The sequence below is a fragment of the Crocodylus siamensis genome, chromosome 5, assembly GCF_052110815.1.
Source record: "Crocodylus siamensis isolate JL-2025a chromosome 5, ASM5211081v1, whole genome shotgun sequence".
Classification (NCBI taxonomy): Eukaryota; Metazoa; Chordata; order Crocodylia; family Crocodylidae; genus Crocodylus; species Crocodylus siamensis.
In genome coordinates, this window is record NC_143399.1 from 182,743,013 (window position 1) to 182,770,065 (window position 27,053).

General features: G+C 43.3%; 1 protein-coding gene across 1 annotated transcript in view; it reads left to right on the forward strand.

Annotated features, from left to right (window-relative positions):
- The window catches only part of MYO3A (myosin IIIA), a 232,799-nt gene that overhangs the window by 96,147 nt on the left and 109,599 nt on the right, over positions 1-27,053 (forward strand). Inside the window, exons 6-9 of the mRNA XM_090047375.1 lie at positions 4,121-4,197; positions 7,187-7,332; positions 11,374-11,439; positions 15,994-16,149. Of these exons, the coding sequence (XP_089903501.1) occupies positions 4,121-4,197; positions 7,187-7,332; positions 11,374-11,439; positions 15,994-16,149 (445 nt within the window). The remainder of the gene's footprint in view (positions 1-4,120; positions 4,198-7,186; positions 7,333-11,373; positions 11,440-15,993; positions 16,150-27,053) is intronic.

Below are 27,053 nucleotides of genomic sequence, written 5' to 3' on the forward strand. Positions count from 1 at the left end.
AGTAGTCATCGCATCCTTGAAAATGTACCCAGTTTCCCACGATTTGTTCAAACCTAATGTTAGTGATTCTGAGAGCTCCTTATCTAGTTCCTCTAAGACTCTCAGTTATAAGTTACAAGGCTTGTTGATCTGAAAATGTTAGTTTAGCTGCCTGATATGCTTCCTTATTTCAAAAAGTGACATTTCTATTCCAGCATCATCAGAGGGGAATGGATACCTTTTCTACACTGCTACTTATGGTGTTACCATCTCCATCAAATAATGGTCTTATATATGACCTAGATTTTTGGTTGCTCCTGTTGGCCACAGATATTTCATTGATTCCTTTAGCTTCTCTTATCCATTGCTGACCTCTTTTTAACTAGTATTCATTGCCATTTATTTCCCATTTTCCATGCTTTACATTTTCTTTATTTTTTTTATTTTCGTTATAGTTTCCATAGTATTTCCAGTGTTTCTTCTACATAATTCCTGATCTCACCTAATTCTTAAATGCTAACCTCTTGCTGTGAAGTGGTAAGGAGCCATTCAGCTGACTTTTGGCAATTCCTGTATTCTGTTTAGGATTTCTGCTCTAGTATGTATTTCTCCTGGAAGAGCTTGTGCAGCACTGTTTTGCCAATACTCCACTGTCACTGCTGCCCCTGGTAGTTTGTTCCACATGCCAGTTCTTCTTCATTGAATAAGATTCTCTTTAAAAAGATCTAAAGCCTTTCCTACCTCCGGTTTTTGAGCTGGTTTTGCCCACTGTGGTTTGGTGGAGAACCCCTGGTCGTTATGCTCTACGCAGGGTTGGAACTCTGGACTCCTTGACCCTAATTCTGGCATTGATGTTGATTTGCGGTGTATGTGCCCTGCATCCTGGATGTGCTGTCGAATAGCTGAACCATTGCAAGCTCATCAGAGTAGGTGCTTTTAAATGGCATTTAAAAATAACAAAGTGCATGCCATTTGTACATCTTTTATGCTCCTGCTGTCTTCACTATCCCTTCCCTCCAGCATAATCAGATATGGAAGACTGTGCTGTGAATGTGTTTTAGATTTTTAAAAAAATAAAAAAAGTAAAAGTTGAAATGTTTCAAAAACCTTCACTTTAGCTCATCATTTCAACTGCATTACCTCTTACTCCTCTACCAGTACTTACTCTGTTCCATCACATCAAGCCCAGTCTACCTATTTTTTATGACTTGACCCCCACCTGACTTCTCCTCATGCCATCAACACTGTCTCCATTCTGTCAGATCTGCAGTCGTTATGGATCCATTATTAAAGTTTCCCACTAAACAGCCTCATGTTTTCAACCTTGCCACCCCTTCTGCCTGAGGAACTCCCTGCAGGCCTCTACAAGTCAGCTGTTTTGTTCTCCTTTCACCTTTCCAGGATATTTAAAAACTCTTAACAGTGGCGATGCTGCCTGAGTGCAGACTAATCAGAAATAGCTCATTTTAACTGTTCTTCCTTTGTTGTCTATGGCTGTTATAAAGAATGTGTTAGGTATATTTCTTTTCTAGTCACATCACATGCTCCTCAGTTTATCTGTGCAAAATTATCCTGCCTAAATGGCTAAAGTTAAATCAAATGGGGGTATAAAGAGGGAACTCACAGGAGATGGGACAGTGGCAAAGATAAGACACCTAGGAGAACGTTTTAAAGGAGTTGAGACAATCATTTGCAAGGAAGCTACCTCCCTGACTCAGTGGCTGACTGATGCTGCTTACCAGAGCTCTCCATCTCCTCTCCTCCTGTCCCCCATGGCAGGCACTGCTCAGCGGAGCTAAGCTCTCTCTCCTCTATAGCTCTCTCCGTCTCCTCTATGGCACATGCTGCTTATTCTCTCTCGCTTTCTTCCTTCCTCCTTCCCATATGGCAGACTGCTGTTTACCAGAGGTGAGCCCTCTTCTTCTCTCCTTCCCGCGCACGTGTCTCCTTTTTTATACATATCTATAAAGGCACATTATACCAGTGTAATGTGCTTGTGTCTGCGCCCGTGCCTTTTTGTATTTGTGAGTCTGTAAAAGAGTGTCAGTGCATTTGCTCTGGTAATGCTCTTATTTATCAAGTTGTACATCTTCATAAAATTTGGCCTTTCAGATTTAATGAACCACTTCTTTGCAGTGTTTTTTAGACTTTCTAAGAAAAATACTTGATTTTATTTTCACTAAAGCTATAGTAAAGTTGGGGGGAGAGGGAGTAAAATGTTAGAAAATATACCATTAAAAAAAGCTGGCTAGCTTTATGCTTGATTAGTTGCCGAAGCGCTGGAAGAAATGTTGCTAAGTGTGCCATGACATCATCTTCCCCTCCACACAGAAAAAGCCCAAGGAAACATCATTTGTCATAAGACTTATACTCCATAATCTGAAATGCCAGTTTACTGCCAAAAGCAAAAGGATAAAAAAAGAAAAAGGAAACTAGTGACGAACACTTCAAATCAAATCAGATTTTTCTTGAAGTTAAAAATAAAGAGCAGAAAAAGAAATCCCTTCAATTCTTTTAATAATTGCAATTTGGTGAAAAAAATCTATAAATACTTTGAGAAGACTTTGCAAATTGACATTTCTTTTGCGTTTGCTCCTTATCTGTGCAGAAAGTTGCAATTATTTATAAACTCTGATGCTGTAATAATAAAACCTTACTTTCTGCATCTCTTTGCCAGCAGGTCCAAGTCTGGGCTCCTGTGCCAAATTTGAGTAAATGAGCTTAGTGCCGGAGTTCATGCTGGTTAGAGAAAGCTCCTCTCTCTCCAGTACCAAAGCAGACAAATCACTGTATGAACACTACAGTGGCTGCAGTAGCATGCATAGTTGCTACGTACTCCTCAGTGTGTTTTCCTGAAAGCTGTGTGTAGCCATGATACCTTGGGCAAAACCTAGCCCCAGAACTTCCTCCTGTTATAGCAAGGATTGCACTGCTGTGTAGCAGAGCTCCATTATCTGCAAAGGGGATCGACTGCAATGGCTTATATTATTCTGCTCCCTGCTATGTAAACAGCTACTGGTGGTTCTGGTATCAGCTGGGCCTTTACAACCATGAGGGGATAATAGATTCAGTGTTTTGTGCTCAGCATAAAATATAGAGAGGCCACTACCAAATGCAATGATTTTGAATTTGTTTATCTCTAAAGAACAGGCTGATGTACCAAATTGAAACTTTAATGCAGTCTAATTTTTAGTACTTACGTAAAGTGATTTTGCATGATGGACAAGTACAGACATGCCATGAGTCAGAGTTAAGTACAAAAAACAAAATAAAATAGAATAAAAAACAGACACTTTTCTCTAGAGTTTCTTTAAGCCAGTTGATCTGTTCTAGGTAGTGTTTTATTTCCACTTGGTGTGAATCATTCCTCTTATGAGGAAACTGTAGGTTTTTGGAGCCAGTAAAATCAGATGGATTCAAACAGGATGTTACCTGGAGGGGATAAATGCAATAGGGTTTTTTTGCTTGTTTTGGCCTACTGGCCAGGCCAGGGACCCTTAGCTAGCCCACAGGCTGAATGACATCAGATACTAGAAATGGGCTGAGGGTAGGGACCTCATTTTTTTTTCCTCAATAAATAACTGTTTTGCTGTTTCTATGGACATGTGCCTCTTTTGTAATGATGCAGGGCAACTAATAGCTTAAAGTAAACACCTTTAATCAGATAAAATGGGTAAATAAATAAATACATGAAGTACAAAACAAAGATGTGCCCTGGTCAGTGCTGGATAGTTAAAAGAAATAACACACACTAAAAGGGGCAGCACATTTTAGCAATAATTGTTTTGCTTTTCTAAGTACTACTTGTGGTTTCTTGCTCTTAAAATAGTGTACAGAAATACTGTAATTAGCCACTCAAAAATATGGAGTCAGATTACTCATAAAACACTCATGTAGGTCTAAGTCCAGGTTCCCCTGAAGTCATTGGAAGTTGAGGATGTTCAACAGCTCACAGAAGTGCCCAGTATCTTGGGGAACTGGGCCATTTGCAGAGAACTGGGAAGACTTGATCTGACAATTTTTCCTTCAATATACATAGCATCCCTATTCCCAGAACAAGATGACGAGGGTATTGTCCAGATGGAAGCTCTTAAGCAGAAGAATCCACCTCACTCAACGTGGCTTCCCCTTATTCCCTTAGGTGTGTCTGCTCAGTTGACCAGCACTCATCTCCGTCTGAACACTTCCGTGGGCACCCCTTTCTGGATGGCTCCAGAGGTGAGAGCTTATTTCATAGTGTTTAGTTTTTACACTGTTTTTGATTTGTGTTCGCCTACCTGTTTCTTCCCCTTTCTGCCCTTTATTGAATGTCAGTAGCAGTTGTAAAAACTGCTTACCCTGTTTTTAAATAGGAGTATTTTCTTTCAGATAGGCAATGCTTTTGAAACTGCAGTTATTTTTTAAAGTTCAGAGGTAGAAAGGTATATGTGGATTAGTTACTGAAATGCTGTAAGAGAGAAAGGACTGGCACTGGGCCCTTCTAGCCTTACACTACACTGTATGTAACTTTTTTCTGGCATCATCTCTTCCTGAGCAGACAGAATCCTGTGCGTTCAGTCCTCTCATTTTAAGATCTTGAAGGCTATTTTTAAAGTCTTCTTCTGAGAACTCAGTGATCCTGTCTGAGTACGATGGATTTTACACTGAAAAAGAACTAAGTAGATTACTCCTTTACTCTTATTGATATTCATTTTATTATTTATGTATTTCACTGCTCAGGACACTTTTAATACAAGTTCTTCACAAATAAATAGTCACAAAAGTAGAACACTTTAATTTTACCGATAAATAAAAATGTTTTGTGTTTTGAAGCTTCCTTCAGCTGTAAACCTAAAGTATACAAACAGGGTTTTTTATAAATTCCAGTAGGACAAATGTGTATATATAACATAAATATATACAGTGATACGGTGCTTGCACATAGACACATATTTATAAATTATGGTAGTTATAGAAAAAGATGTACTTTGCTGAGCCCAGTAACTAATCAGATGGCAGTTCCTGACCCCTCTGTAATTGTGAATTAACTTAAATTGATTTGAAACTAGAGGGCTGTTGCCACCGCCGTCACCATCATTGCTGCTGGCTCTCTGCAGGGTGTGCGGCTGAAGGGGAGGGTCGGGGTGTGCATGTGTGTATGAGTGAGTGTGTGATAAAGCAAGGACGGGGGGAGGGGTGTGAGAGAGAGAGAGAAAGAGTGAGTGTGTGGGCGAGAGAGAGATCTGTGTGTGCATGTGTCCAGCCTGGCACCAAACAATTCTGTCCTGCACCTCTCTCCTCCCCATCCTTCAATCAGGGCAGATCTCGGTGGGACAGGCACCCCCAGCTGCCATCACGGCTCCAGGGAAATGCTGGTGCTCAGCCTGCCCCCTCTGACACTTGGCACACAGGTCCCAGCCCCCAGGCATCCCCAGCCCAGTCAGTAGGTCCCTTCCATCCAGCTTCTCTCTGATTCTCCATGATTACTGTTGCTGACAGAGCAGCAAGGGGGACACTGCTCCCCCATGCCAGGCAGCTAATCAGGGATAGCTTGGTCATTCATCTGTGCTCAGGAGTCTCTGGCAGCCTGGGGAGCCCACAGGGTACACTGGGAGGCATGGGAGAGCACCCCAAGCTGCTGGCCTCAGCCACTGCAAGCAGACTCTGAGCCCCCCTTCTGCCCATCAAACAGCACATATCTGTTCAGTTTGGTCCTGACCTAATCTAGAGCACTTTGAGTTAAGTGTGATACTTAGAGCACTTCCACCTCAAGTTTTTTGAATGTCTGGACTTAGCCAAAGTTTCTATCTGAAATTGGCATTTTTTGTGTGTAGCTAATGGTGGGTATCTTGTTGAAAAGTTAGCTCAATTGTGAAACTGGCAGGGGGCTCCTTTGGGAAAGACTGAGTCAAATCCCTGCTTTAACTGAAGAAACAACTGCATGCCTCTTTCGTTCCCAAAGCAGGAATAACTCAGAGGATGGAAAGGAAACTTTACAAAATCCAAACACACTGGATTTCCTTCATCTTTGTCTGTTTGGTAGAGGAGATGATTTGCCATCGTCTACCAAAGCTAGAAGCTTCCACCATTTGAGTCGTCAGATCACCTGATATTTGCACAGATAGAGAGGCTAGGAACATCTGTACAGTTATTTCATGCTGCAGCTCACCCACCCCAAGCACACCAACTTCAGAAAATGTGTTTTCAGGAATTTTATCTGCAGCTGTTCTCAAACTCCTCTTTAAAAGGGTACTTTGGTGCAGATGAGAAATAGCACACATTAATACAATCTCTGGTTGTATTGGCTTTTTTGCTTTCCTTTTGCTGCTTTCCCTGGGGCAAGATAATCTGGATGAGCTGGATCAACTCCACATACCGGCCCTGGGTGCTGGCTCCAGGGCTGGTTCAGACTGGGCCATGATGGAACCACTGCAAAGGGCTGGTCTAGTGAGCACCACATGCAGCATGTGCCCCCTGCCAGCCCCCCCGTGCTGCAAGCAGCTCACACAGCCAGTCTGGCCCTATGTTCCACGTGCAGCACAGGCTGGCTCCAGGACTCCCTCTGCATGCAGCACACAGGGCTGGCATAGCATATGTCCTGCCTGAGGTGCCCAACCCTGCTCATGCCACAGGGGATGCAGCAGAGTCTGCAGGTTCTAGGTCCACATGAAGATGCTTAGTTGAGCATGGAGTCCTGAGTACTCGTTAATATTCAAGAAGGTGTTTAATGTTCACCTTGGAAAGTTCTTCTGCTGGTAAACCAATGTGTAGAAGGGAGATGGAGCATATTGTTAAGAACTACCCCAGACTTTTAGCGGTTATGTTTGGTAAGAAGGGAGTACTGTGCACCAAGCTCATGCTGAACCCATCCAAGCAGCTCTCCCAGTAAGTAGAATGTAGTAGAAGCACTCAAATGCCAATGTGGTATGGTTTCTGTGTGTGTGTAGGTAAATAGATATTCTTACTGCTTTGAGAATTGGGCTGTGACAAAACTGCTATTTGTCACTCTGGTTTGAGCATTTGTTTCTGTGCTGCATGAGAACCACTGGTAGGAAACTTGGACATTTGAAGTATAGCCTAAAAGTTTGCCTTTCAAAGTATTTGCAGTTTGTCTGTCCCAGTGAGAACATTTGGACACATGGCTGTCCAGGTTATTGTGCTTTTATGTTTAAATATTTAATGGAATTTTCAGAAATGAATAAAAAATTATATTGCTTTGATCTCACAGGTGATCGCATGTGAGCAGCAGCTGGATAGCTCTTATGATGCCAGATGTGATGCATGGTCACTAGGTATCACTGCTATAGAGCTAGGAGATGGAGATCCACCTCTGGCAGACTTGCATCCTATGAGAGCACTCTTCAAAATACCAAGGTAATGTCTGGATACACTTATATCTCATGTCATTAGTCTAATCCAGTGGTTTTCAACCTGTGGTCTGCGGACCCCTGGGGGTCTACAGACTATGTCTGAGGTGTTTTCAAAAGATGACTCTGATTAATCAAAAGTATGTGAATACCCACACTTACAATTCAAGGGGGTCTGCACTAGGCCTGTGCAAGTAGGCAGCTATTCAGGCCGCTTCGGATGCCAGGGAGCTCCTGTCCGAGTTCTGGCTTTGATCCAGCCGAAGCAGCTCCAAAGCTTTGGAGCCACCTTGGAGATCCAGCCATAGGGTATAATGGGGAATCAATGAAATATCTATAACTTTGTTGTTTTCTGTCTAATTTGAATGAAACTTGCAGGGGTAGTAGCCTCTGCTGAGAGCATGAAGCCAAGCAAGTTTCAAGGGATTCAGTGCAGGGATTTGGGGGGAACTGTACCCAAAATTTTGTGAAAGCAAAATTCATGTCAAGTGTATGTATTACACCACAGGGGGGTGAAAAATTCCAGGGTGGTGACCCCTGGTGAGGGCACAAAGCCTGACAAGTTTCAAGAAGATCAGTGTAGGGGTTTGGAGGGAACTTCACCTCAAGCTGCAGACAAGCAAAACTCATGACATGGGTGACCCTGTGTGTGCTAAGGCACAGCAGGGTGAAAGCTGCAGGGATGGTAGCCCCTGATGCAGCCACGAAGCCTGCCAGTTGTCAAGGAGATAGGTACAGGGCTTCTAGCTGCTGACAGAACTCATGACATGGGTGCCTCTGCAACTGACTGTCTCTGTCTTGGGGCAGTTGATCTCGTCTGTATTGATTCTTTCCTCTCCTTAGTCTGTTGTTTTGTAGGTGTTAATTGTTGCTAATTAACTGGTTACATTAGCTAGCAACTGTATATTGAGCTGGTTCCTGAGTGAATCATGATTGACTGGTAACTGGTAACACAGTAGCTTAGCAGCCAGGCCTCCAGTAGTTACCCTCTCTTCCCTCCCCACAAGACAGACACAGTTGCACAAGCACCCATGTCATGAGTTTTGCCTGTCAGCAGCTAGAGGTGCAGAGCTCCAGAACCCCTGTACCTATCTCCTTGACAGCCAGCAGGCTTCGTGGCATCAGCAGGGGCTACCATCCCTGCAGTTTTCATCCTGCTGTGCCTTAACACATACCCATGTCATGAGTTTTGCTTGTCTGCAGATTGAGGTGCAGTTTCCCCCAAACCCCTGCACTTATCTCCTTGAAACTTGGCAGGATTTGTGGCCTCAGTAGGCGCCACCACCCTGCAGTTTTCAGCCCGCTATGCCTTAATACACACAGGGTCATCTATGTCACAAGTTTTGCCCCTCAGCAGCTTGAGGTACAGTTCCCCCCAAGCCCCTGCACCAATCTTCTTGAAACTTGGCAGGCTTTGTGGCCTCACCAGGGGCCACAAGCCCTGCAGTTTTCACCCCCCTGTGTTGTAACACATAGATGTGACATGAGTTTTGCTTTCACAAATTTGGGGTGCAGTTCCCCCGAACCCCTGCACTGACCTTCTTGAAACTTGGCAGGCTTCATGCTCTCAGCAGAGGCTACCACCCATGCAAGTTTAATCCAAATCAGACAAAAAACAACAAAGTTATAGATATTTCATTGATTCCCCATTATACCCTATGGCTGGATCTCCAAAGCGGCTCCAAAGCTTTTCCTAAGCTCTTTGGAAGCTCTGAATCACTTCAGAAAGCCTAACAAAGCCAATGCTTTGATCTGGACATGCTGCTTTGGACGCCAAAGCATCCAAAGCTTCTCTGGATCCAAAGCATGGTCCAAAGCTTTGCACAGCCCTAGTCTGCACCTTGAGAGAAGCTTGAGAGAGTCCGGAGAAGAGCCACATGCATGATCAGAGGTCAGGAAATCTTATGGTGGGAGGCTGAGGCCACCTATAAGTTTACCAGTGGTGACCACCTGATCTGAGGGAACGTTTGTTCACCAGAGTGCCCCAAGGGATGACGAGGTCGAACGGTCATAAACTACTACAAGACCGTTTCAGGCTGGACATAAGGAAGAATTTCTTTACTGTCCGAGCCCCCAAGGTCTGGAACAGCCTGCCATCGGAGGTGGGTCAAGCACCTACATTGAACACCTTCAAGAGTAAATTGGATGCTTATCTTGCTGGGATCCTATGACCCCAGCTGACTTCCTGCCCTTTGGGCAGGGAGCTTGACTCGTTGATCTTCTGAGGTCCCTTCCAGCCCTAATGTCTATGAAATCTATGAAATCTATTTGAAATTTCCATAGAGGTCCACACCTCCATTAAAAATGTTTCAGGGGGCCACAAATGAAAAAAAAGTTGAAAACCACTGGTCTACCAAAGCTTGCTTAATTTGTTTTTTGATGTGTGAAAGAGGAGGCAGTGGAACTTAATAGACAGAGCACTAGACAGGGACCCAGGAGACTAATTTCATCTCTGGGACTGGCATACTAAATAGCCTGCTTAGTAAGTCACATCCTTGTTGTGTGGTTCAGCTTTCCAAACTGTAAAATGGAGATCTATACATCTCTTTTAGATGTACTGATAAAAAACACTATATGAGATCTAGACATAATCATTAAAAAGTCCCAGCTGAGCTAATGCCTGGAGGTAGGCTGGATTTATGGGTTAGGCCATGATTCACATTTGTTATTCTTGTGTTATCCTTAGTAGCCTATAATCCTGAAAATTACAAGTTGTATACCACCAAGCACAAAGATAACTATTTGTTTTTGAGCTACAGAAGAACATAAAGTTCACTGAACTTCTTGTCTAGATTCTCTCCAGTTTCAAAAATAAAATAATTTATATCCAGGAAAATAAAACATAGAAGTAACAAAGGAAAAGCAAAGCTCATTTTAGCAAAAATTATTACTCTTAATGTGATATCATATGGTCTCCATGTAGAATCATAGAAACTAGAATCATAGAAAATTACAGTTGGAAAGGACTTTAGGAGGTAATCTAGTCCAACGCCCTGCTCAAAGCAGGACCATCCCCAACTATGTCGTCCCAGCCAGGGCTTTGTCTACCACCAAAGATTCCACAACCTCTCTGGGTAACCTGGTCCAGTGTTTTTTCTACCCCCTTCATGAGAAGTTTTCCTTATATCTAACCTAAACTTCCCTTATATTTCTCAAATTCTTATATTTTTTTCAAAATGAGCTTCGTGTGTTTCTGACTAGCAACTCCTTGATTTAATGAACCTGTACATACTGTAAGAAGTTGTTAAGAGAGTAATGTAGAATTAAAGACAAGGTCTTTTTTATATCACAAATAAAAACAAAGAGCTATTAGAATTCACATAAAGCATTACTTGAGGAAAAGCAGCTATGATGGTAGATCAATATCACTTGATTACAGAACAGACTTGTCTTCAAGTGATTTCCTTATGCATCCGTATGTTAAGTGGAAATGGTTCACAATACTTCAAAGGCAAAAGACCAATTCAAAACACTGAGTCAAATTCAAACCTAGGGTAAACAGATGAAATCCCACTGAAAGCAAAGAGTGGTATGTATTTGCTGCAAGTCTGAATTTAATCTATTAAGTAGACTTGGTCTTACTAAATCACAAATGGGTTAACATGTATTTTGATATTATCTTCAATGGAATGGTGAACACAATCAAAGCCTAATCCTTCAAAGGAAATTTAAACTAGAAATCTGTAAAGAACTTTTGTTAAAAAAAAATACATTTTTTGTTTCTTTCATGCCTTTCTTTCAAGAAATAAAGTAATTTTCCATTATATAAATAGTGATTTTTAAGTTGTTAGTTTTTGTTGACATGCTTGAAAAATGATGGCAATTCTTGACTATATTTGGTCGACTTTCTTGATGCTTCTTATCTCTGTTAATTATGTAAAGTAGAAGGATCAATGGTGTATTGTATTGTCTACCCAAAGTTCCTTTTACCAGTGCAAATCAATACTTTTTTTCAGTGGCCTTTCTAAAACTCATTACTCAATTGCCTTCTCACATTGTTTTTGTCAAGTATGTACATATTAACTTATTGTAATGCTGACCTTTACAGAAATCCACCTCCAACATTACAGCAGCCAGAGCTGTGGTCACCTGAATTCAATGACTTCATTAACAAGTGAGTAGCAGTTTAGACCTTTTCAATCAAATAAGATAGGTGTATAAATGTTGTTAGAATGCAATATCTTTATATTCCATCTGGAAATCTACTGCTACATATATTTTGCTTTCCCATTATTAATATTGTAAAATTGTCTTTATATAAATTCCTCCTGTTTATTTGTAATTCTGTAAGCAGTTTTTTTATATTAAGCTTCCTACAAACACTCAGGCTGAAGATAACCAATCAGCGTCCACCGGAATATTAATGAGTACTTTATTTAATATCTTAAATACATGAACACTTTTCTAACTTAGAAAGAGCAGGGGTGTGATGCAAAATAGAAGCTTTTGTGAAATATCAAAATTTCACAGGGCAGCAAACTATTTTTTGCTTAGCTCTAATAAAGAAAGAACTGAAGCAGTGTAACAATCTACCAAGGACCTCCCATGCTTAGCATGTATAGTTCTGTAAATAGATCGCTGTTCCATAATGAAACATTTTAATGAAGTATTTGTATGAAAAACATTCGAATTTTTAAGTAAAAATTAAAAAGATGTGAGTTAGATCCTCTGAGCTATGCCAGTTACCACCAGATGAAGATCAAGACCAGATGGTGTTAAACATATGACCTATGGGCTTTATCTGGCCCAAGGAGTCATTTCACTTGCCTTCATGGCTCCCAGAGTGGCCAGGAATTTGGTGGTGGGACAAGCGAGAGTGGGGCCTGCTGAATTCCCAGTAGCTGAGACCCAGTGGCCATGTCTTGATAGTGCAGAGGTGGGTAAAAGGGTAAGCAATACCTAAGTCCGTGGTTCCCAACCTTTTTTTGCTGCAACCCTAAATTGGCTACCAACAGGACCTCCCGACCTGGAGCCATGGGGGCTACTGGGAGCAGAGTGCAGCAGCGGCCTGGGGGCAGGGGAACCACCATTGCCTCTTTTGTGAATGGCATCCCCACCCTGCCCTCCCAACCACCACTCCCAGGCTGCACGCTTGAGCAAGCATATACACACATGTGTGTGGGCCCTTCACAACCCTACTGAGGACCCCCCCATGAACCTGATTTGGATCGCACCCCAAGGTTGGGAACCAATGACCTAAGTAAACCCAAACCACGCCGCTGGGTCCAGATCTAACCCAGCAGGCTTTTTGCAGTCTGGATCTGTCATGTGACGATCCTTGTGAGGAGAGTGCAGGTGAGTTTGGCACCCCTTACCTAGACTGTAAATATAAATCATGTATATTATTTTGTATTTAGTATATAGGCAAGGATTATCTTCAGAATTTCTTTGCACCTACCTATTCCAATATATAAAATCAAAAAGCAAGTCAAAAATGTAAAGTTTGGAGATATACAGAAGTAACTAGACCTGCATCCCAGCTGGATTTTGTATAGTCCACCAAGCACTGCTACAGTAATAATATATCTGCTAAAGACCTGTGCACCTTATCTCTAATGATAGAATATAGTTTCTAAATTTCTGTGCTTGTCTCATAAGTGAATATATTTTTGTAATTTTAAAGTAAAATATTTCTCAAACTTCTCTTGATCCTGAAAAGGAATCTATTAAAAGCTAAATCCTGTCACATGTACCATCCTTGTGTAAAGGCTTTGCAGAGGGACTGTGTGAGAAGAATGCTCAGTGAAAAGTAGCCCTTTCTGCTGTGTGTCCTTTCTCTGTAGGAATAAGCAGAAGAACAACTGATCCTGTTCCCATTTTTCCTTTAGCTGTCCCAGCCTCCAAGCCCTGCTATGTCAGGATGTGCAGGCAGCACACCCAGAAGCAGTCAGTCATAGAATTATAGAATCAATGAGTCAGAATGGACCTAGACAAATCGAGTCCAAACCCCCGCCATAGGAGCACTGGGGGGTGGCAGGGGTCATAAGACCCCAGCCAGGTGCCTATCCAGTCTCCTCTTGAAGATTTCCAGGGAAGGTGAGAGCACCACCTCTCTGGGGAGCCTATTCCAGGCTCTTCCCTTACAGTGAAGTACTTCTTCCTAATATCTAACCTAAACCTATCGTCCCTCAGCTTGTGGCCATTGTTCCTGGTGACTCCAAGGGGGGCCTGGTGAACAGACTTTCCCTGAGTCCCTGCTGCTGGCCCCTGATAAGGTTGTAGGCGGCCACAAGATCCCCCCTCAGTCTCCTCTTGTGGAGACTGAAGAGATTCAGGTCCCTCAGCCTCTCCTCATAGGGCTGGCCACAGAGGCCCTCAGCCATACGAGCGACCTCCTCTGGACCCTCTCCAGGTTCTCCACGTCCCTCTTGAAGTGCAGCACCCAGAACTGGACCCAGTACTCCAGCTGCGGCCTGACCAGCGCCATATAGAGGGGGAGCAAGACCTCTCTGGACCTGTTAGTGATGCCCCTGTTGATGCATGAGAGCTATTGCTTCATCGCATTGGCAACTCATATTCATCCTGGAGTCAATCTTGACTCCAAGATCCCTCTCTGCCTTTTTGCTGCCGAGAGGGTCAGCCCCTAACCTATACCCATAATGCTGGTTCCCTCTCCCCAGGTGCAACACTCTGCACTTGTCCTTGCTGAACCGCATCCTGTTCAGATCCGCCCACTTCTCCAACCTATCCAGATCTGCCTGGATGCGGTCCCTGCCTGCCGGTGTATTCACTTTACCCCACAGCTTGGTGTCATCAGCAAACTTGAACAGAGTGCTCTCCACACCCTCGTCCAAGTCGCTAATGAAGATGTTGAACAGCACCGGCCCAAGGACCAACCCCTGGGGGACTCTGCTGCCCACACCCTCCCAGATCAACATCGACTCATCCACCACCACCCTTTGGATGCACCCCTAGAGCCAGTTTGCCACCCATGTGACTGTGCATTCATCAGTGCCACAGTCCCTCAGGTTGCCCACCAGAATTGGGTGGGACACTGTGTCAAAGGCCTTCTGGAAATCCAAGAAGATGACATCAACTTCCTCCTTCACATCTAAGCTCTTTGTTACCTGGTCATAGAGAGAGACCAGGTTAGTCAGGCAGGATCAGCCTTGCACGAACCCATGCTGGTTACCCCTCAACATCACTTCCCCTGCAGGGCTCTCACAAATGTGGCCCTTGATAATTTTTTTCAAAGACCTTCCCCAGGATAGAAGTGAGGCTGACTGGCCTGTAGTTGCCAGGCTCTTTCTTCCTCCCCTTCTTGAAAATAGGGACCACATTGGCCCTTTTCCAGTCCTCAGGGACTTGGCCCGAGAACCAGGAGTCCTCGAACAGCCATGCCAATGGCTCTGCAATGACACCAGCCAATTCCCTCAGCACCTGTGGATGAAGGTCATCCGGGCCCACCAACTTGGACACATCTAAGCCCTCCAGGTGGTCCTTAACTAGGTCTGAACTAACAGTCAGGGGACTCGCATCCCTCCCGGGCCTCTCTACGCTATCACCCAAGAGCACCCCATTGTCAGCAGACAGGAACACGGAGGCAAAGCACTTGTTGAAGAGTTCTGCCTTCTCTCACGTGTCCGTCACCAACTGCCCTGCCCTGCCTCGTAGGGGTCCAATGTTACCCCGAGACTTCTTCTTGCTACCTATATACTTGAAAAAGGACTTTTTGTTTTTCTTAATCCCAGAAGCTATTCTAAGCTCCAGTGCTGCTTTAGCCTTCCTCACCAAATCCCTACAAGCTCGGGTCAGGGAGGTGTACTTCTCCTTTGTCCCTGCCCCCTGCTTCTACCACCAGTATGCTTTTTTCTTTGCCTTCAGGCCAGCCTGGATATCCGCGCTCAGCCATGAAGGTTTCTTGGACCCTTTTCCCGCCTTCCTGCGCAGAGGAACTGTGTCCTGCTGCACCCCAAGGATAGCCTCCTTGAGGAAGGACCACCTTTCCTGGACCCCCATACTAGCTACCCCCCATACTAGCTGCCCCTCTCCACCAATCCACAGGAAGGGGCAGGGCTGCACGAAAGGCAGATCTCTTGGCCAATCAGTAGTGAGAAGCAGGGCCGCTGGGGCCCCTTGGCCAATCAGCGGCAGGGGGCAGGGAAGCAGGGTTTGCTGTGAAAAGACTGCAGAATGGCACTGGGTACTGCAAGTGATCTGCAGTTTTTATTTTCCCTCGGCACACTTTAAGTAGATCCCTAATTATATCCTTTCCCTTTAAAGTCTGTTATTTAAAGGTACTGTGTAAAATATGAGGAAGACAATTTTCAGGTTTAAAAATAATACTTAAAATAGCCCTGAAATATGGGCCCAAGCTCAAAGGGGGAATCCAGAGTTTCATAAAATCAGTGATTTTTATCTCAGAGGTAATCAAAGTGTTCACTTCTAACTGACATATATCTAGTGACAACCCGAGTGTCATGTTGAGATACCATATCTAAAATTTCAGACCAATAGCATTTCAGCTGCTTCTTCCAGATGTTCTTTAATCTTTCTTTCAACTTCAGATTCTCCCCAAATGTCTGTATTTTAATGAATACCAATTGTAATTATGAGGTATGTACTTTATTGCATTGTGGGTACATAGCTTAGACAAGAATAAGCTCAACATTAGTGCTTCACAGTGTAAGCCTCTCTGAACAATCACTTGCCTTCTCTGTCAGTGCAGGTGCTTGACTAAAGATTATGAGAAGCGCCCAACAGTATCGGATCTTCTGCTACATGATTTCATTAAGCAAATTGAGGGCAAGGAGAACATGTTACAGAAGCAGCTCATGGACTTTATTGATGTTCATCAACAAATGGGAGTCACTGAAAAGGCAAGGTACCTGAGTTATTTCCTCTTCAGTAGAGACAAAGATTAGTGTGGCAACCTTTGGAACTTTTAAATGTAGCTATCACTAAGGGTCCAATCCTGCTACTGATAGTGTACACTGGACTCCTGGTGATGGAATTAATGGGATTATTTATGGACTTACACATGGTGGGACTTCTTACCGCCTGGGTTAGGTGGAGGTCCTGAATACAGGTTAAGAACCTGCGTGAGCAGTTAGCTCTAGCTGACTGTTCCTCCCAGCATATGTCCGGGTAGTTAAAGTCCCCCATGACTACCATGTCTCTAGACTGCACAGCCTCTGAGAGCTGCCTGGAAAATTCCCCCTCTACCTCATTGTCCTGGTGCAGAGGTATCTAGTAGACCCGCACCACCAGGTCATTTTCCCCCCAGCCCCTTAGATCCTAACCACAGAGTTGCTTCTTGTCCATCCTCTGATCCCAGTTTGATTAGGGAAGATGTGTACTGTTTCTTGACATAAAGAGCAACACCACCTCCTTTTTTCCCTTCTCTGTCTCTCCTGTACAACCTATAGCCCTCGATTCCTACCACCCAGTCATGAGTAGAGCCCCACCAGGTTTCAATTAGACCCACTAAGTCAAAGTTATTGCTCACAAGCAAGAGTTCTAGATCCTCTTGCTTGTTTCCCATGCTCCAGAATTGATTCAGGCATGAGCTTTTTGACAGCCTGTACTTAGCTTAAGTGATGACTAAGGAGCCTAAGTCCCACTGACTTCCAAAGACATTTGAACGTTGAGATGCCTAAATTTATTTTGCAAATGGGATTTAAGTGCCAAATTGCACTTTTAGGCAAGTGCTGAAATGCCTGATAGTCATTTAAGCAATGTGTCAGTAAAACTGCAAAGAAGCCTTAAGTATGTTTTGCTACTGCACATACTTGTAAGCCTATGCCCATCTATATCCTGCCTAACAGCTTTTGCAATTCCTTTGTGGAAGTTTCTTTAGGGGCCAAGTGCTGTAGCCATGTCCTAGGCATGTTTCCACACACAGCATTGAGTTCCGCACAAAGTACAGGCACTTTCATTCAGAAATGCGGGCTACAGCAGCATGCATCTTCACTGGAATATTGTAGCAGTTAGATTGTTTACCCCAGTAATGGAAGACCTGGATTCCAGTCTGTCCTCAGCCTGAGGGGCTTAAACTCACAAGTGATTAAGGTATTCCGGTGAATGCAACACCGTGTTTTAAAACAAAAGATGGAACCTTTCTCAGTTCTTTCAGAAAAAAAGCTGTAGGTGCCTGTCTTTTAGAGGGAGGAAACCCAGTGTATGTTGTCCCTTTGTCAGATTTAGGTGCCTGACTCAGGTCATGTTTCCAATTGGTTAGCTCTAAGGGACTCCCAACTGTGTGTGCTAACTGTTTTGGATCCCTGCTGAGGTGCCTAACTCTCTTCATGCACTGTATTTGTCACTCAGCACCTAACTAAAGGTTCCAGGTCTCCAGGTGCTAGATACCAAAAAATCAGGCATTGCCATGCTTAACTTTTAGGCACCCAAGAACTTTATTGGATCTAGTCTTAAATCTCACTGGTGCTTTTGAAAATTTTACCCCTTCTGTATGAATTACCCAAAAAAAACTGAATCATGTAAGAAAAACCATCACATTTCCCAGTAGTGTAACTAGGGCAGGGCGAGCAGGGCATCTGCCCCAGGTGCTAAATAAGGGGACACCAAAGCAACAGCTTCCTGAAACCCTGCATGGTAGCTATATCAGAGCGTGTCTGAAAAGCCATTCATACTTCATAGCACCTACCAACAGGGAGTTGTTCATACACTTCAGCAGTTGCACAGCACCAGGCAGGCAGGGAGCCAGTCCCACTGCATTAGCATTCCCGTGTGAAGAGCCAGCCCCAGGCAGATAAAGTCACAACAACTCTTGGAAGAGAATAGTGGATTTCCCATTAAAGCTTCCTGAGTATCTTAATCCTTGTAATTGTGAAGTTAGCTCCATTCTTTCATAAATTCCAGCTAAAGCACAGCCTGTTGGAAATCCTCCATACCAGTCTCCTTTAGCTCTCAAGGAGCTTTTGAAAATATTTGCTCTATGTTTAATATGTTGCAAGGAGTTATCTGAGGGTCTTCTGTGCTAACCACTGAACTCTCTGCTTTTCTACAACCAACTTTTATATAGCTGTATATTCCAACCAACAATAAACAATGGTATAAACATAATAGGCAGAAAATACAGTGGTTTCTGTATTTCATCCTTGGATTCCCATGTTCCATGCCCTGGACCTACATTTGTAGCCTGATGAAGAACTAGGTAGCATAACTTGGGTCTCACTGTGCACATCTACATGAGATGTTTACTGTGCAGCTGTCTAATTAACTGTGCAGTAAACGTCTCTGCATCTACACTTGCACTCCTATTAGGGCACATTAAACTAATAATTCTGCAGCAGGTTAGGACTTTAAAATACAAGTCCTAACCTGCTGCAGAGTTTTTTTATACACAGCAGCAGACATTTAGATGTTGCCCCGGCTGACTGGGACACAGGGTGCTTCAGTGTGGGGCTAGCCAGCAAGGAGCCCCCACCTTGAAGCACCTTTGTGACCCAGCCAGCCACTCTGCAGCACAAGGAGCCCCCCATCAGAGCAGCCAGCCCAGGGCTGCTCCAACATGGCTCATGCTGCAGAGTGACTGGCTGGGGCACAAGGGTGCTGCAGTGCTGGGCTAGCTAGCAGGCAGCCCCAGGCTGAAGCATCCTCATGCCCCAGCCAGCTCCTCTGCAGCATGTGGAGCCTCATTGGAGCAGCCAGCCCTGTGCTGCTGCACACAAAAAACTCCAGAGCAGACTAGTACTTGTATTTACAAGTACTAGCTGGCTCTGGAGTTTATTAGTTTCATGCGCCCTAATAGGGACGCATGTGTAGATGTGGAGACATTTACTGCAGAGCTAATTAGTTAGCTTCATATTGTAGCTGGCTGCCCTACCTCATAATCCTAGGGTTAAGCCCAACTGACACAGAGCTTTTCTCTTAACTCAAAGCATATTTCATGCTTCTGGGGAAAACAATTCTTGTGAAACAGTTATACTGGGAGGAGTAAAATGTGCCTGTAGCTCAACCTGTTAGCAAAGTAATGTGAGGATAGAAAAAAAAGTAAGAGAAATAACTGTCATTTATACCCCCATTAAAAGTAGGACTAATAATGCCACCCCAAAAATCTGAACAACTTAGGTAAAGAAAAAAAGGTTCATGAAATAAAAATGCACAAAACAGTCTTCTTTGTTACACGTAACACAACTTTATTTGGGGTGTTCCAGCATTAAGCACAAAATGTGGTCTAGCATAGGTGTTGAGGTATGAAGGATTTTTTCTTTTATACAGGCAGAAACAGGGGACGAGGGCACAGTCAACAGCATCTCAAATCAGAGTGTCAAAAGTGTTCATTCCACCTCTGACTTTTCCATTTTTAAATTCTTGAATTAGCTGCAAATTAATTTCCAGTTTACTTTACAAATCCACAAGCAACTTAAGCCAAACCTAGTGTGCTTATTTGGCAATTGGGAAAACTGTCCAACATATGCAACAGGCAGTTAACCTTTCTCGCCTGTATCAACCATCAAGAGCCTGAAACTGCCTAAATTCTGTCAGTGTCAAGGATGATTTTAAAGGCAAGATGCTCTGAGTAACAAGGTAATGAGATTTAATGGGGTGCGAACATCTGAGAGCAGGCTGTTCCTTCAGGAATAAGCAGGCACACTCAAAATGACTTAAACACAGTGCCTTTAGTATTGAAATCAATGAGATTTGGCAAATGGCTAGTGTTTTAAGTGGGCTATGCTGTATTGAAACATGCTACATTAAGCATCTTACAGGGCCTTTCTCCCCCTCCATATCACAATCCTGAAAGAAATGGCTTTGTCTGCACCAACTTCCTGCATTGTGTAGCCCCTCTGGTGAAGTTAGATTGTCTTTTGTTAACTGATTGGCTCATTGTGTGAACCAAGGCATGAGGAATTGTAATGAGGCTGCCTCTTCTTTTACATCTGATCTAATTCAGTTTCAACATTAAAGTATCACAAAACAAGACTTTTTTCTCTGTTTTTTGTGATCTGGCCTGCACCAGAATTTGAACAGACCATTATTTTAAACTGGACATTTTTATTTCAGTTGAGTGGTTAAAATTGCTATTTGTGTCTAAGTTGGGCACAGACAGGCATCACATTCGATGCAGCTACACTTTGAAACAATTCAAATCTTCCTGTCTATACCTGAAGAGAGGTTGACACTGATTTAGCAAAGGTTATGTCTCACTGAAGCCAGCTCTGTAATGTAGGGATCCTCTAGTTAGCTTGGGTACTGGAAGCAGTCTAGCCAGGGGTACTGGAAGCAGCACCTCAGAACTCCACATAGGCTAATTTAACCTATCCCGTGCTGCTACAAGTAAATCTGTTCCCCCTACCTGAGCTAGTTTTAGCAATCTCTACACGGGAGTCTGCAGAACAGTCTTTGTAGCTAACAGCTCACTGTAGCCAACGGCACCAAAGGTTTGCTCCCTAGCCCAAATGAGAAAGCACCTATTTATTGCTGGATCAGCTGGGGACAGAGCAAGATGCTGTAGCCAGATATCTTACCTGCTTTGCCAGCATGCTCCCTGTGGTACAGACTTTCCCTTAATCTTGTCTTCAGATGACTTAAATTAAGATGGCATAAGCTCCATATGCAGTCACAGATCATAAATCAGATTTGACACTTACTGTACATGTTATTACTTCAGCTTTTGTTTTCCACCGTGTACTTTGATAGATAACATTTGTTGGAAAATTGCCTCCCATAGGGGAGTGCACACATCGTAGTAATAGTAGCCTCCTCCTGGATTTATTGAAAATCCCTGTTTTAATATCTACTGTAATCTTAGTGCAAGCAATAAAAGCATTGATAACTTTCTGATCATTTAAGCTGTAATAAAAGATGCTCATTATTTCAAGTTTGCCACTTCTGAAGAAATCAGATTTCCAAGGCTGTAAACAAAGTTAATGCAGGGCAGCATCTGATTGTTATTGCCCTGTAACAACGGGGTGCAGATCTCTCTGTCATTCCATGATTGGGCTACTTAGTTCACTTTTTGAGTGCTTAAGTACATTGAACTCCATTTGTACTCGGAACCACATCTCCTGATGCTTGACCAACTGGTGTCTGTGCAATGCCACCTGTCTTAGACCCACAACATGGTTCTGATTTCAGATTCAAAGTAATAGATTTTTAGCTTAGGGAAAAGTGTGCAAATTTGTGTGTGTATTCATGTGGACATATACACTATAGAAACAAAAAAGAGGTAGTGAGAGCAGAGTGAAAGCTGAGAGTGTGTTAAAGGGTAATCCAAGTAGCTTCTGTCCTCCTGAATAAGTCTTTACAAACATTTTCCACTTTAGAGCAAAGCAGTATGAAGTCTGGAAATGAGCAGTTAAAGGATCTAGCCAGGGCTCCCTGCCATCTACAACACTCTTTCTGAGTATCAGCCAGCCCAATCCTGGAAAAATCCCTTATTGAGATGGCTCTCGCAGGAGTGTAGAGCCTGACTGAAGTCATTGGGTTCTTTGTAGGTGGAACTAGTTGCAAAATCAGGGCCTTGGTCTTCCACATGTATAAAGTTATTACACTGATCATGAATATGGTGTGTCAGGCACAGTTAAAACTATTAGATACTTGTAGGTGCTGCATACTGCTGGTGAAAAGTGACAAGGCAGGAAATGGTATTATGATGTGATTATATTGATTTTGCCCAGCAAGATATAATTAGAAACAATTCAACAATGATATATTTAATAATCTTATATTTTAAGTCATAGAAACAGAACCAAAAGGGACCTCATAGACCATTGCATTCAGCCTCTTGCCATAGCTGTCATGTCATCTCTCACAAAATGATCGACCTCAAAAATAGCTTTATTTTACCATCATTGCTCCTACTGGGAGGATGTTTTAGAACCTCATTCACCTGAGGCCACCTTCTAGTTTCAGCCTAAATTTATTCATGGCCGGTTTGTGTCAATCTGATCTTGTGCTAACATCATCCTTTATCTGAAACAGCTCTTCTCCCTCATTGTCATTTATCCCTAGACATATCTGTAAAAAGCAAATACATCTTGTCTCCATCTTTATGTCACTAAACTATACAAACCAAGCTTCTTTACTCTCCTGTTGTGCGGTAAGCTCTCAATCACCTGGGCATCTTTCCTGGAAGTTGGTGACCCAAACTGGATGTAGTATTCCAGATGAGGTCTCACCAGTGCTTTGTAGAATAATATTAATACTTCTGTCTTTTTACTGGAGATACTTTGCCTGATTCATTCCAAGATTGCATTTGTCTTTTGGACAGCTTTATCACACTGGTGACTCATTCTTACTCTAATCAGCTAATACACCCAGGTCCTTCTCCTCCTCACTTGCATCCAGCTGATGAGCTCTTAGCATACAGCAGGAGTTCTTGCTGGTTATTCCCAAGTGCGTGATCTTGCTTTTCGTACTATTGCATTCCATCCCATTTGTATTGCTCCAGTTCTCAAGACTGTCCACTTCTTTCTGTATATTGCCTTGGTTTTCCTCTGTCTTGACAATGCCTCCTAATTTTGGGTATGTCTATGCAACTCAAGCAACACTATGCAGAAATATGCTGAGCTACTTTTGTATGTGTTAGAACTGGAAGCAGTACAACTGCATTGTACCGCTCCCAAGAGCTAGTTAGCCCAGGCACAGCCCTATACTAACAAGCCTATACTGCCTGAGTTCTCTGCAATACCCAAGAAGATCTGTGCATATTGTCTGTGTGGCATTACCTTGCACTGTGTCAGCATACCCAGTAAATCATGAGCAAATTTTATTAACATTTTCCCACTTTTTGTGCCCATGTTATTAAATACTGTACGATCACTCCCAAGACCAATCCTTGAGAAACTCCACAGCTAACCTCCCTTCCACCTTCCTCTTTCATCACTACCTATTGTCATCTCCCCTTATACCCTTATCCAGATAGCTACCTTCTTGAACTTACAGGATGGGCAATAAAAATGGAATTAAAAACTTAATTTTTTGAAAATCAGTGCTGTAGCTTCTACTCACTGATAATCCAGAGACAGCACTTCTTGTTGAGCTAAATATGAAAAACATACATTTTTTAGGACTGTAGCTACACTTGAAATAGAAACTTCTGTCTTTGAAACAACCTTCAAAACACTGGCTTTTCTGACTGACACTTAGGCTTGTTATACTTCTATCTGTGATTGTTCAGCTGCTCTTATACTGATGGCTTTCACATTTACTTTTATAATGTCTGCAGTAATACGCAGCAATTAGTATAACATGCATTTCTTAGAAGTTGTGACTCATTCGAGAGTTAGTTACTTATGTCGAGTCCCATCAGTCACTCCTGTCACACTCAGATTCTGCCACGAAGCCGTGTCATAATTTATTCCTAGATCCTTCCTTGACATTCTAAGTGATGTGGCTGCACATTTTGAACATAGAAGGGCTGCTAGCCTGGGCCTGTGATGGTTGATCATATTTCTTTGGAAGTTGAGACCAAGATGTACATCAAACACAGATCCAGTGATCTGTGGGAGGGGACTGCCTTTTGAAACCATTTAGAAGCTTTAAGCTTGTGCTTGCATGTGTGTGATCACTCATGCATATATGGCTGTGTATGTATTCGACAGAGAACTATCCTCCAAATTTTGCAGTAGGCACTACTTCATTTGAGGCATAGTTTCAATACATAGGAAGGTTTGGTTCCTGAGTGTTTAGAGATTTCACTTCTCCCTCTGTTGGCTATTGACAGTTGTAAAAATTCCTAGATTTTATTTTTGTCAACATAAAGTCCAGGTGGTCTCCAGTTAAATCTATAGTGTAGTATAAGTTCGCTATGAATGAGCTAGCTGAGAAGCAGAATTGAGTTAGCCATTGCTGTGCTGCTGCAGCTAGATTGCTTCCAGGCCTGTGCTGTTTTAAAGTTAACTTGGGTATCTCTAAATGGCACTGCAGTCTGAAGTGTTAAATATACCCCTAAGGGAGGGCTCTCAACTCTGAAATCCATTTCCCTGGTTGTTTCAACAAAGTCAGCATCTTCTGAGCTTCAGGCTTGTGGGAGAAAGTGGTGCTGGGCTTAACTAGGGAACCTAGAAATCCAGGTTCAATCCGCTACTCTGCTTGTCAACCTTGGTCAAGCACTTAGGGCTCCTCTACATATGCAGGAAGCCTGCTCTGGTGCACTGGAAATCCAGCACATCAGAGCAGACTCAGTTAATCGAGTCTGCTGGAGCACGGCAATTGACACACTCTAGCAACCTCACGTCAAGTGTATCAGTGTCACCATGCATCTCTGTGCTGACAAAATGGCGGCAGTGCACTTTGAAATAAAATACACCCAATGAACTTTAGTTCAAAGTGCACCACCACCATTTTTTCAGCATGGGGACACACAGCGACACTGATACACATGATGTGCAGGTGCTCTGTAGAATTAGTGCAGCTCAGTAATTAAGCACCCAGTACTGCATCCAAAACCACATGTAAAAATGCCCTTAGTATATCTAGTTAAAGTTATACATACCACTTAAACCATATGAAGGGCACTTAAAATGTGATCATCTGCATGTTAAAGTTTGTTAACTTAGGCTAAGTGCCCTCTGAGTTGCAATGCTGTTCCATTTCAGGCATATTTAACCCAGGTTAACTCTGGGTTTTACTACTTAGCTACTGGTAGGGTAACTACAGTCTGCTCTGTGGAGATAAAACAAGCAATTTGCAGTCCTCCAGCATCCTGGATTCACTGCTCCCAGCCACCCCAACCCAAAAAAGGGATAGAGCCCAGGTGTCCTGGCTCCTAGCCACACCTTTGTTTGCAAATTCTCTAATGGAAAGTCAAAGCTATGCAGGCAAGGAACGAGATTAACTCTTCGCATGAGACTGCTCACAGCACGTTCTAATTTTAACACTGCTTAGCGTTCCACAAAGTTAGTAGGGTCTGGGTGTAATGTGTAACTTCACCACCAGGTGCTGGATTTACTTGACACTAGCTAGTGTGTTTTCCATGCTATATTTGTCTGTGCACCAAGAAAAATACTGTTGGATGGGTTTAATATATTATGAGTTTAATAAATAGACAAGTGGTACTCCTGTAGCAGAAGTTCATTAACGATAAAAGGTTGTGGTTTTAATGACTGCCATTACATGTCATCTCCCATCTGACATATCAATAAATAGAGAAATTATTAGAGGGTTTCATCGATTTCATTGATTTCATAGACTTTAGGGCCAGAAGGAACCTCAGAAGATCATTGAGTCCAGACCCCCGCCCAAAGGCCAGGAAGTCAGCTGGGGTCATAGGATCCCAGCAAGATAAGCATCCAATTTACTCTTGAAGGTGTTCAATGTAGGTGCTTGAACCACCTCCACTGGCAGACTGTTCCAGACCTTGGGGGCTCGGACAGTAAAGAAATTCTTCCTCATGTCCAGCCTGAAACTGTCTCGCAGTAGTTTATGACCGTTCGACCTCGTCATCCCTTGGGGCGCTCTGGTGAACAAACATTCCCCCAGATCCTGGTGGTCACCCCTGATAAACTTAGGTGGCCATCAGATCACCCCTGAGCCTGCGGTTTTCCAGGCTAAAGAGTCCCATGGCTCTCAGCCTGTTGTCGTAAGGTCTGTTTTCCTGACCTCTCATCATGCGCGTGGCTCTCCTCTGGACTCTCTCAAGCTTTTCCACATCCTTTTTGAATTGTGGAGCCCAAAACTGGACGCGGTACTCCAGCTGCGGCCTCACCAAGGCCGAGTACAAGGGGAGAATGACGTCCCGGGATTTCCTTGAGAAGCATCTATGGATACAAGCCAGCGTTTTGGTCACTTACTGGCCGCAGCATCGCATTGCAGGCTCATGTTCATCTTGTGGTCAATGATGACCCCCAAGTCTCTTTCTTCTGTAGTGCTAGCCAGTGTAGCACTGCCAAGCCTATAAGGATGCTGCATGTTTTTCTTCCCAAGGTGAAGAACCTTGCATTTTTTGGTGTTAAACACCATCAGGTTCTCATCCGCTCATTTGCTGAGCCTGTCCGGGTCAGCCTGGATCACCCGCCTGTCTTCTGGTGTGGATGCTTTGCCCCAAAATTTGGTGTCATCGGCAAACTTAGCCAGTCCGCTTCTGACTCCATCATTAATGAAGATGTTGAACAATATGGGTCCAAGGACAGAGCCTTGGGGGACAGTTGCTTGAAATGCATAAATAGGATTTCAGCTGTCTCACTGTGCCTAATATTGCCTTCAAAGTAAAGATGTTTTTGTTCCAGTTGCACAAATTTGCACATCCAAAACATGCAGCAGCAGATTCTTAACTGTGATATTGCCTGTTTATGCCTCACATAATACCATCATATTGTAGTGAATCTCTTCTCTTTTGCACAGCAGTACTGGCTTTCCAAAAACATACTTTTCTGTAGTGTACTGCATACTAATTGCATATGCATATTGTGTTATAGGTGCTTGTATGTTCCTCATTCTTATAGTATATGAGCACCTCATCATCTGTGCTTTTTTACCTTCACAAGAGCCCTTGGCAGCAGGGAAATAGTAAATTCCTTGTCATGTAGGCCCAGTGAAACTAAAAACCAGCTCCAGCTCTACCTTTGGATAGTACGTAGATTTTAGATTTCACTCCCCCAGGAAGGCACGTAATTCTATGTGAGTACAAACATGCAGGGGGAAGGGAGGGGCGTGTTTGCCTTTCTGTGCAGCTCAGCAAGATAGGCACTGCCTTGAAAGTCAGGGGCCCTAGGTTGTGGTTCTTTTCCCCAGTGAGCATCCTACAGTCCATCTATTTCATCCAATGATCATTAAATGCAAATGTAGAAATGTCATTTGGCTAAAACCCCAGGCATCTCT